The 12,633-nt window shown below is 34.9% G+C and overlaps 1 protein-coding gene across 4 annotated transcripts in view; it reads left to right on the top strand.

Annotated features, from left to right (window-relative positions):
• LOC131573386 (copine-8) overlaps positions 1–12,633 on the top strand; it is a 72,600-nt gene that overhangs the window by 40,676 nt on the left and 19,291 nt on the right. For 3 of the 4 annotated variants that reach the window (XM_058827309.1, XM_058827311.1, XM_058827310.1), the window contains 3 exons: positions 5,657–5,732; positions 8,370–8,423; positions 11,523–11,584. In XM_058827309.1, coding sequence (XP_058683292.1) covers positions 5,657–5,732; positions 8,370–8,423; positions 11,523–11,584 — 192 coding nt within the window. The remainder of the gene's footprint in view (positions 1–5,656; positions 5,733–8,369; positions 8,424–11,522; positions 11,585–12,633) is intronic. The other variant, XR_009276186.1, reaches the window with a different exon arrangement.

The following is a 12,633-nucleotide window of genomic DNA, read 5'->3' as shown; positions in this document are numbered from 1 at the left end:
TTCTGTTTAACTTAAGGGTTATCCCGTATCCTGCATGTTTATACACTTTTCAAAACGTATGAATGTTTTTAGTGTTAAAACATATAATAGAGAAATATTAGAAATATTATTAGCATAATATTAGAGAAAGTTAGTTATTTGTCAGTATTTACAGGTACACGTACTAGAGAAAAATTCTGCTGTGATACAGCTCTGTGTTTTGCAGTTGTGGTGAATACTGATGAATTAGGCTATTTCAAACCTGCTGTGTGTATATTCATCCCTGAAACATGATAAAATGCATGTCCCTGCAATGGCTGCTCATAGTGACCTAAATATTGCAGTGTAGAAGCCACCTATTAATTACCTTGATTTCAGATTGGGTCTTAATGTTCATTTCTGTGTCTGTCTTCATCAAAACATTATTGTGAACTCTGGAGCTGGACGACCTGAGTTCTGTATCACTCCCCTTGAAAGAGGACAGTGGAATATGCATGGGATTTCTGTTGCTAAATTCAGGAGGGATATCTGTTTTTCTTAAGAGCTGTAAACCCCAGTGTACTGGCTGTACATTTTTCTTTGAAGAAATGAGCCTTTCAAATTGCCTTTATTTTGACAAGGTAGAATTACGTTTCAACACAGGGACTAGTATGTCTTGTTCTTTTAAAAATGTTTGAGCTTATATCTTAATACTTTGATTAGAAACTGTATTCATAAGTCTTGGTACTAGAACTAAAATGTAATACACTAATATGTTTATTTCCATTTATCTTTAAGCTGGTTTGTCTTAATTATTTCCTATTAATCTTAATTTAGATTTTAAAATATATGAAAATTCTCTTGCATTTTGATTTTTAAAAGCATATTATTTATTCCACAGTAATGTCTTTAATACTACCAATGCAATTTGCTTCTAGTGTTATAGATAATGATATTGTGCTTCTGTGGCAACATGTCTTGTAATCATAATAGGCAAATTTATCTTGTGCTACTGTTCATTTCCTTGCTGACAAGATCCAAAAGCCTATTTAGCTTTCTCGGATTGTAATTTTGTCTTTTTGGTTTTCCATCATGAAGCCTGTTGATTATTGAGCATTCTTATCTCACGTTTACCCTCTATGAATACCTGCCAGTGTAAATTCATCCTTCATTATCAGATATTCCCTGGAGAGACAAATTACATATTCTAGCAATTAAAATAAGTGTATTTAAATTTTAAAAGCCATAGTAGCAAAAAAACATTGCATCCCAGTTAGAATTTCTATTAACATTCTTTTCTCAATGAGATTTGGCAAATCCTTAAAAATTTTATGTATTTATGTATAAACCACATTTTTTGAAAATAAGCTAGCGGTTAAAAGTTAAATCGTATTGCCAAGTTAATAAAAAATAAGGATTATCTTTTATCAAGGTATCAAACCCCTCATGCTATCACTTTATCCAATATCTGTAAGAGTAGAAAGAAAAGGAAGAAATCTGACAAATAACGCTAAGTAACTGCAAGTCTGAGTGAAATCTTGAACATGCTGTAGATTTTAGGCAATTAGCCTCTCCAGTCTCAAATAGTTTCAAATACTATCTGTGTTTGCTGACATCACAATCTAAATACCTATAAAATTAATATCTAAAAAACAAAAAGTGAAGGACCATTTACATGTTTTCCTTTTTATTCTAATGGTATGATTTTTTTTTCTTTTTGATTTCTATCTGAGTATAGATCATACTGAGCACTGACATCTTATATGCAAAATTCCTCTGAAAGATGAGACAGCGCTCATCTCATGTGACTGTAGACAATGCAAAAATCAGAAAAGTAGATTGAACTAATCATTTAAGCTACTTCAGTGGCTTACAGGGGAGAATGGTCTGATTGAATCCATCCTACCTGGAATAAAGTGCCAGTTGGTGGTGCCTATAAACTTACATAGTGATGACAGCAAAACCTAAGTGCCTAATTTAACTCTGACATTGCCAAGTATATCTGAAATGAATCCCATTCAAGAGTTTAATGATTTTTTTGTACAACTCCACTGTTCCTCAGTTTATATTAATTTCCATTTGTGATGGACAGTTTTTATAAGCTGTTGTTACACCAACTAGGCACCTCACCACACTGAATCTGTTTGATCCCGAGATGTGCAGACAGGGCAGGACCAATCTTTGAAAGATTGCCTGCTCTCTAGATATCAAAGCAAGTTATTCTGAATATTACAGGCTGTTCTGCAATCAGGAAGACAAAATTATGGTGCATACACTTGATTTCTGAATCATGACTTGACTTGATTTTGACTTCCTGAGTCTTGACTATGAAGTTTTTTTTTCCTTTTCCCCATTCTGTGTTACCTGTGCTTTGAAAATTATCACCATGGTGCTTTGTGTTCAGCTTCTTCCTTCATGTTCCTACATTAGGTTGTTAGAGTAATTGTAATGTAATATCATGATCATATTATCATCATCAAATAGCTCTTATTTATTTTCAAGTATCACATAAAACTTCTTGACAAAAAGTAATACATGCACTTGGTAACAGTAACACGATTATGTATTAAACATCTCTTTGTGTCAGACCAGTTTTTGCACAAAAATTGTCAACATGGGAACAACTTGTTCTGATACCTTTTATTGCTTCTAAGAGCTGTGACAAACCCCAAAATATTTGATGCTATAAGAAGTCACAAAACTTGGTTTTGTTACCTGGGACAAGCCCAGTTGTTTGACAGAGTCACATTTTTAGGTTTTTTTTATTGTATGTCCTTATATATGAAGCACTTGCAGACAGGTCTAACAGAAAGAAAAAAATAAGACATTGCACAACTTCACATTAACAATACTATGATTTTTTAGTTCTCTCTGAAAGCTTTTTAATTTAATTTTAGAAAAAATATCACTTAGCATATGTGTTGCAAAAATCATTTCACAGTCTTGATGTTTACGATCTGTTACACAAAAAATGGGGGGAGGTGTTGAGTTATAAAGCTGTAAATATTGTCATGCTAACCTGGGGCCACAGAAGCATTCATCTGAGAATACTGCAGGAGCGATTTTAAATTTCAGATTCTAAACTCTTCCACCTTATTTTTTGTCCTTCATCTTGCTTCTCCAGATAGTAGATTTTTAAATTCTTGCATTTTCTCTTTACCTGTTGACATGCTTCTGATTATGACTGACCTTTCCTCTGTTATTTTTTTCCCTTTAGATAATAAAAAAAATTCAAAGTTAATACAATTTCAGAAGTGATTTTCAGCACTTAAAAATACAGGGCTAAAAACTGAAAACTTAGGGAGATGGGCTTTAAATGATAGTTCTGTGTGCTAAGACTCTCTGGTTCAGTGTTCTGATACGCTGCTCATGAATGATCTGTAAGTCTAGGAAAATTTGGTGTTAGGCAGGCAAAGAGAATAAGTACTTTGGATTCTTAGTCCAGAGACTAATGAGGAGATCCATCTGCTAAAGTGTGATGATTAATATTAGAATATTTTATTATTATCTATTATAATAGATAAATTATAATTTATATAATTTATATAATATGTAAATTATTAATACTTTATTTTAATGACTCACACATCTGGAAATATTTTATCCAGCAGGCACTCAGCCTTCAGAGGCAGCCTAGTGCTGGCATGTGCATCCACCTGAATACCGGGTGTAAAGGTCCAGTTTGGTGCTCCTTTAAGTGCAAAGGACTCTGAGACTGGTTGTGTATGCCCATGCCTTTTTAACATTATTCATCAGAATAACCATATCTTTCTAGCTCAGGTCTTGTCAGTGTTTGTATATAGCCGTAGGGAAAGGAGGCTTTCCAGTGTCTCTTAGAATTAAAGGAGCAATTACTTTTAAGCAGTACAGATTTTTTTTTGCTCCCCAGAGACAATCCTCTCTGGAAGGGGTCATGTTTCCTGTTTGCTGCAGCATGTTTGTATGTAGTCATTGAGCTATTGTTTGAATTTCTGCCATCAGAATATACAACTTCATTTGAAAATAAAAGGTTTGAATTGTTACAAAAGGGAAAAGTTCCATTTTAAGCAATATATCTTTTTCTCCAGTGCCATGGTTGTCCAAGGTTAAATACACCTTGTGGATGGCTTCCTCTGTTCCCTGCTTAAATAGGCCCTGCAGTCTGGAGAAAGTTTAAGCAGAGATATAACTTCAAAGTATATTTCTTAAGCAAAGTCTTTGATTTGGAATCAATTTGATGATCTCCCAGCTGAAAGGGAAGTGTTTCATTTGAGGTGGTCCCTTCTGAATCTGGGTAATGAGGAATATCTTTAACATACAGTATTTCTCAAGTTTTCTTACAGTATGTTTTGCTTATTTTGTATCAGCATGATGACTGAACCTTTTAGTTATTTGATTTACATACTTTGTGAATTCATGCTGATGTCAGAAAATGAGGTTTATGTTTGAGCTTCTTTTTTGTTTACTTTCATTATGAATAAAGCAAGAAAGGAATTTCATGTTACTACATATTGTTTCATTTTTCATCTTGCAACATTCAGATTTACTTAAATTTGCTTTTAATATTTACAGCTTAACAAGAGGTGTACTGAATTTCTTAAAAGCAAGTTTTGCAAGTCACAAAGTCATAAAACTGAATTTCTATTGTAGTTTACCATTGGAAGGAATGTAAAACAGTTAGCTTCATAGCTCACCCGATGTGGAGGCAGAGCATAGAGGAAATACAATGCCTTCTTAGGGCACAGCTGGAAAAATCTGGAGCAGCAGTAGGGAAGGTTCAGTTGGGCAGAGCAGAGAGTGGGAGCAGAACTTGTGGCTGCTGGGAATTGTGTAGCTGATAGTTGGGACACTGACTCCTGCAGTCCTTCCATTCTGGTACCTGCCTGAGATACAAACCAGCAGCTCTGGCTGTGGTTTCTGTGCCCCAGTTCCCTGACCCTAGCACCTTCCTCAGCAGTGCTTCCCCACTACAGCTCCCTGCTGTGCTCATGGGCTCCTTGTCAATGTGCCAGCCCTGTTACGCATTGACAAAGCAGTTTTTAAAACATGAATGACAACACAGGAGTGCCAAATGTGTTCTTGGAGCAGGAATAGAATATAGAAAGGAGAAGCTTGATAACCACTGCTTTCCAGTAATACCATAAGCTGAGTAGCCTCTGTGGATTGTTTTTCTCTTCCCAGATGGGAAGACAGAGGAGCTGAAATAAGCTTTGTGTCTTCCCCTTAAGGGTTCAATGTTATTTTACACAGATTGGGAGGCCTGGTCTTTTCTGGTTTAAGTTGCTCCTTTCATGCTTTCAGAAACTCCCTTTCTCTTACATAGTCTTATACACAGTTCAGAGATTGTAGTGCCAGTGGTCATCCACTGAGGAAATGGTGAGAATCTTTGGTAGCCCACTCTGTTTTTTCAGATTCTGTAAACTTATATTGGGGTAAATCACTGATTTACAACACAGTCCTCATTGTTGGTAACTTAAGCAAAAGCCATCAAAAATATTTAAGTTAAAACTTTACAACTCAAAATTTGCATTACTAATAGGATGAACACAAAATGGAGAGAGTAATAAAGATTTTTAAGCAAATTATATCTGTTGCCATTACTTGCTTTTTGGGGCGTCAGTTCATATTGGTTGTGTGTCTCTTTTGCATTAATTGATAAAATACATGTTTAAATTCCTAAATGTTATGCATTTGATTTAAAATATTATTTTTCAAACAGCCATGATTTCATTGGAGAATTCACAACAAGTTACAGAGAGTTGTCGAGAGGGCAATCTCAGTTCAATGTTTATGAGGTAAGTATTATGAGTATTTACTCACTCTCAGGAAATAAATGAGAAAACAACAGTGAAAAATACTGAAAACAATGGAAAGCTGTTATTGCCACTAATGAGAAGACAAGCCTGTGTGGCTATAATCCTCTTTTTTTCCTTCTGTATGGTGTGCTGATCTTTGCTATTCCTTAAGGTATCCTTTAATTGGTCTCAGACTACTGCCATTAAACTTCAGTGTTTTCATACTCCTAATATAGATGGTAACAAATATCATGGTTTAGGTAAGCAACAAAGAAGGCAGGGAAGGAGGGTACTCCAGTTATGTGCTGTACTTTTATTTTGAAGATGTGCAAAGGTGGTGTTGTGCAGAACAGGACAAAGATAACTGAAAGCCATGTTTTTTTTCTTACTTAGATCCAAGATCAGCCCCAGAGTTACAGTAAGTTGCAGTAGTTTCCTGTGAATAGTGTCATAACACAGATTACTGTGTGCAGTGAAAATCTCTCCTGTTGTATCACTGACACGAATCCTACCCTACCAGGAATATTCTGTCATAACATCTTAAGTAATTTTTCAGTTTCTTAAATTAGTGCCAGTATCATACTCCCAGCCACAGCATACATTTCTTGAGCAGCTTATGTTTGTCTCCCCACACTGCAATCCTCCATACTTGAGTACTGCTTCAACTTGATTAGTCTGTACAGTTATCAGAACAAAAGATACTGGGCAAATTCTTTTTAAAAACTGTTTTGCTTTCACAAATTTACCTAAGGCAGGTAGAGAAGTTTGAGTGAGTGCGCCATATTTAAAGATTAGGAACCTTGCTAGAACCATCTCTTTGCAACTGAGCTTTTTTTAACAGGTTCATTATAATTCATGTAGCTTTCTAGGTTCCTGCAGGGATGTAAAACTTTCAAAGGCTGAAGTGTTGTTTAATTTCTAAAAAACCACATGTAAATACTATAGTAATTATAGTACTATGAATTATAGGAGAGAAACAATCTGTCATTTAATTCATCTTTGCTCCCAATTAGCTGCCTTGTTTCCCATGATATTTCACTCCAAGCTCTAGTGCAGTTCCTTGCAATTCCTAAGAAGCCAATTGTCAAGTTACCTGGAGCAGAAAGTTCAAATGAATCTTCTCTTTGGCATTTAATGACTGCTAGCAAGCAATATGCTGCTAATTCAGGCCTGACCACTGAATTCTGGAGAGCAGTGAATGAACTGCCACAGGGCAGACAGGCAGCCTGTTACCTTCATCTTCCTCTCTGGGCAAATGTCAGCAGGAGTCACTTTCTGGCTAAGATTTTGCTTCAACAAGAATTGCTGCATTCTTTAATTTCCACCATTACACCGGTTGAATCTATTGCTCATCAGACACTGTTAAATGGAGGGGCAGGAGTTACTTGGGATTTTTTAAGTGTTAATGGACTTACATGCGTGTAAAGGAGTAAAAGCTTTGCAGAATATTTACTGTATAACATCAGTGTGGAATACTGGGGGGAAAGACTGAGTCACTTGTTTAGCCTGTTTGGGAAAACCTCAAATGATAGTTATCTCTTCCTGCCTTACATTTCACAGGTGTTCTGTGTTGTGCAAGGAATAGAATCTTTAAATGTAATTCCATTTTGGTTGGGGTGGAAATCTTTGGAAGACGTGTATTACTAGTTAGCCCATTTTCAGGCATAATTCTTCAAATATTTTATACTAGATAATTGACTAAGATTTCAATTGGGAATGTTTTCATTCCTTATCATTTGCAGAACATCTGTGAATAGTTTACAGTATAACTTGGCAGTAAGCCATAAGGCATTGAATTTCCTAGATAAATAGGAGAGAGTTGAATGACCTAATTAACAAAATAATGTTTTGCTCCCAATTCCATGTACATTTCTGGAAAAGCAGGAGTACGTTTTCATGTGTATGTAACAGAATTAATGAGACTTGCCTTTTGTAGGTATTCAAAAGGGAAAAAATTGTATTGGTGGCTACAGTGAGAAATTTTACATGCGTGGGTTCCAGACATTCAAGAAAACTGTTTAATGCTTTGTAGTCCAGCTCTGTGAAGATTCTTGGGTATGGGGAGTGCACTGAGCCCTCCCCCTCCACTCCTGTATGCCAGTCAGGTGGTGATCTTCAACATTTTCATGAAATTACCTATTTCATGACATTCGATCTTCCTGTCAGCCAGATTCTGTCACCAAGTACAGAACTTGGGAGTAGAAAAACTCTCATGTTTCTCAGGTGCTATGAAGAGCAGATGGAAGCCGATTAACTGGATTGTGAAGAGATGCATTGTGAGATGACAAAATAGTGACACCGTACACTGAAACACTGCGATCAGGAATGCAGAAAAATGCAGAATCTTGTGAAAATTCAGAGTGTTTCCCTGAGCTCTCAGGTTTAATGAACATTCTCACCTCTGTTGTCCCCATCCCTTATTTGTCAAATACCAGTACCAGCACTGGCTCACCTGGCAAGTACCATAAAGATAAATTCACTGGTTTTCAACATGCACCCAGCATCAAGATGCATCAGTAAACAGGATGCTGAATGCACTTAGAATGCACTGAAAATAGAGTACTTTCTGCATTGAAGATACCGTGCACTTACCTTTATATTGGATCATGCTGCTTTAACATTTGTATCTGTTTCTAGGTAATAAATCCAAAGAAAAAAGGAAAAAAGAAAAAGTATGTTAATTCTGGAACAGTAAGTAAATATATTTTATGTTACTGGATGCTTCTTTCTTCAAACAGAGTGTAGTTGACTCGTGATTTAACAGGATTAGAGTAGAGCTTTCTGTCAAGGCCACAATAAACTATTTACTTTTACACAGCACTTATTTTCAGATATTTTTTTAATTTGAAGAGTTTGATATAAAATCTGTCCAAGTGTGCTCTCAATTCACCAGTGGTTTTCAAAATAAGCTCTACCAAAATTTCTGTCAAATAATTGAAACTATTGGTCTGAACACTTACTAATTTTTATCTGAAATAGACCTGCACTTTTACAAATAAATTTTCTTTTTAAATTTATCTGCTGAGCTAACATCATTAAATGCTAGTATGCTTATCACGGCTAAATCAAAAAGAGTCAACAATTTTTTTTACCAACAGGTTTTCTGTAGATTTATTTTTGAAAGATCTGTTAGTATTGTTTGGGATGAGAATTTCTCTTTTTTTGTTTGCATTCCATATTCTGTTCTCATGTGTATGAACCATTTGATAGCAATTCAAGTATTTCCTTTCAGCAGTTGCTCAGCTTTGATGGCCTGGCATCTGTGATGTTCAGAACATCATTTACAAAAAAGTGAAGATAAATATAGAGGATTGGTATATTGGAAAACCTAATCAGTTATAACAGATGTTTTTTGTAAACATGTCCACCATGTGGGTTTTTTCCACATGAACAGTTCCACTGAAGTCAGAAGGGCTACTTTCATGCTGAAAAGTAGCCTTGAAGGAATATTTTGACCTTTTCTCATTCTTTTCTAAGTCTGTTTATCAGCGAGAAAATAAACACATATTTTTCTTCCTTTGCTTTAAATTATGAAAAATTGGCAGAAGTATCTTGCCTATTAAAATTTGCCATGCAATATCTAATTCATTAGGTAATTTATTCTTTGCTAACATATTCCTTTTACTAAAATCTATCATGTTAAAATCAAGTTCTATTGCATTAAATTAGTGAGTGAGAAACTTAGGTAAAGTGTCTGCTTTCAACCAGTGCTAAAAGTATACTCAAAATGTTAGGTATGAAATCTGGCTTAGGATATTTAATGGCAAAAAATGTATTTTCACATTAAATTTTCATGTGGATTTTGGTTAAAAATACTTTCATTTTAATACACCTTCACAAGTATCTGTCTGCATTTGAAAAAACATATTTTACTCATGTTTGAGCAGGCAAAATCAGCTGTCTTGCTGTTCTTTACTTCCAGTTGCATTAAAATTTCCAATAAACAGTTGATATAAATTTTCTTTTTCCTTCTTTACCTTTTCTTTTTCCTTCTCTTCTGTTACTTTTGTAAATTCTTTTTGATATCAAGTCATCTCTGTCCCTATTTGCCCTTACTTCTATTAGTCCTTCAGGCTTCCCTTCTGCTTCTCCACATGGTCACTTTATGTGTTTGCCTGCAGTTGTGTTTTTCTTGTCCTCATCATTTACCCAAGGTATTCTTTTTCCCACAAATTTTTAAATTTTCAAGCCAGGCATCAGGACCGTAATTTTAATTAATAGGAGGTAGAATTCTGGAGAACTTAGAGTGGACAAAAATCATTGACTGCTGTCTCACTACTGCATTTAAGGTCTATGTACATACAGTGCACATCTCAATTTATTATTACTTAAGGGGTCATTTTAAATTCAGATAGTCAAATTACATACCAGACAGAAGTGTTTCAGAATACATGGTTAGTTTTAAACAAAGCCTAGGAGTGAAATAAAAAATTCACTGCATAAAGCTTGAAGCATTGGTAGTCATTGCCTAAATGTAAGTAAATAATTCAGCCACTTCAGGAGTTGTTTCCATCCATTTTTGAACTTTTAAAATCAGATGCAGTGAAAATATTTCCTTAAAATAATTACGGTCAAGATAACTAGCTGTAAGAAAAGATCAACCATTAATATTACTGTGTCCAGTGGGAAAATTAATAACATGTTGGTCTGTTTTGCAAGGCTATGCTCCTGATAGCCTGATAGAACACTGTTACGGTCTTCTGTTCTCAGCTGGAAGAGTAATTTGGTGATTTTAATCTTAGCTAATCACTCAGTCACACAGAACTGTGACAAAGGAAGTTGGATAGAAGACAGAATTACTGCCTGTAATCTCATTCTAAGTTTACAACATAGGATTATTTTCAGTTTTTATATTTTGCTGTAATAGGACACAAAATATTGTGGCAGACTTCCATTCCTTTTTTATTCCTTGTATCTTTATTCGTGGATTTGCTCTGAGTAGTTACTTAAGCAGTTTTCACTGACTGCCCGCTGCACTTACATAATGAGAGAATTTGTGTAGATAAAATTAAATTAATTTTAATTCTTTGCTTCATAAATATTGCACAATATTTGAAGAACTTAAATGCTGGATCTTTACTGCTTGAGTTTATTCCTCTGTGACTTGATTGCTGAAAATGCCAGTAACACCTTTAGATTACTCTGTGTTTTGGATCTTTGTCATTTCTGAATGATAAAATCTGGGAATGCTGGAATTTCTTACCTTTGCATTTTTATATATATAGATATATATGTGTGTGTATATATATATACACACACACATACATACATACGTACATATATATATATACATACTACTTTGAAATTTTTTATATGTTTCCTATACCTGTGTACTTTACTAGATTTTTGCATTCTAGGCTTGTATTAGAACTCAATACCGCCTTTAGTGTGAGATGAGTAATTACATAAATAATTGTGTTCTTTAAATAGTGTTAAAGTGCTCACAGAATAGATGCATTATCATATGTCCTGTAATATTCAATTATAGGTGTAGTACACAGAACTCAGAAAATATGTATGCGGTAACCTGCTTTGGAATACAATCCTCTGTCCCTTACCTTCTCCTTAAACAGAAAAAAAGAAGGCAGTTACAGACTTCTCCATCTGTCTCTTCCCTTTCAAGAGCTGCCTACTGAAATTATTTAATATCTTTTTTAATCTTCTTTTTTCCCTTAATACCGTAGGAAATTACATCCTAAGGACAGACTCGAAAAACATTGTGCTTATGTCTCTACTTGTTCAACTGGGAAACACACAATTCATGTCTGACTCTCTTTTATTTGCTTTCAGGTAACATTGCTTTCCTTCCTAATTGAAACAGAAGTTTCATTCCTTGACTATATTAAAGGCGGGTATGTGATTAGCAACAAACCTTTCTTGTTTTCACGATTTGTTTATGGCTCTCTGTAGCATATGTAAGGAGCTGTATTATTTCCTCATTTTAGGGGCTGTACTTTCCTACATAAAGCATGCAGATAGTAACAAAGTTAAGTAATGGAACTTTGCTTATACTGTTGAACTTGCTATACAAAGCAAGTATTGGAATTGGAGTTGATATTAAAGCACTGAGAAAGAGTGACCTCTGATCAGCCAGAGGAAATTTGATTAAACAAAAGGGAATTGTTCATATATTATTAAATTATTAAAATGCTATTTCTTCTGATTATACTGAGCTTTGGTGTATTTAATATTGGCATTTATTTAGAGCTTTTCCCCTTCAAAGGCATTTTTCCAATACTAATTACAATTCTTAACACATTTGATTTCTCATTTATTGTAATTTTTTCTAAAGAGAAGACAAAAGTGTCAAATGTCTTACCCTAGAATATGCTTGGAAATGGGACTAAATCTGAAAAATTCTTGGCTCTTAACATCCCTGTCAGAACTTTTCCAAAAGTAAATGAAAATTTGTTGTGCATTCCTAGTCACTTATTTTTTGGGCATAAAGTCTGAGTATACATTGTACATGTTTTTTAGAGCATTGATTACCTGTGAAGAGGCAGGTTCAGTTTTTGGGGGATTTTTTTCAAGTCTTCAGCCAGAGTTCAGTGGAAATGAAAAAGAAGTCTGTGCTGTGTTTTGACAGTAGCTATGCAGGGCTTTGCCTTTGGTCCCAACAGTGGCAGTCCTACATTCCTGTTGTGGACTTTGACAGAAGTTAAAAATTACCATCCATCCGTTTACCAGAAATTTCTATTGATTGAAGTCTGTGTATACACAAATGCATGAAGAAACAGTCTTGCCTCTAGTGCAGCTGTTTCCTATGGAGTGTGTTGTACAAGTATTCCATGACTGTCCTATTCCCCATTCATTCAAAATTCATCTATACAGAAAGAGTAGGTATAAGGAACTGAGGAATTGAGATTTATGTCTACATTTGAGAAGAAAATTATGTAGGGGC

Source organism: Poecile atricapillus, chromosome Z (genome assembly GCF_030490865.1).
Source record: "Poecile atricapillus isolate bPoeAtr1 chromosome Z, bPoeAtr1.hap1, whole genome shotgun sequence".
Lineage (NCBI taxonomy): Eukaryota > Metazoa > Chordata > Aves > Passeriformes > Paridae > Poecile > Poecile atricapillus.
The sequence above is the reverse complement of the archived record's forward strand: the minus strand, read 5'-3'. Positions and strand labels throughout refer to the sequence as shown.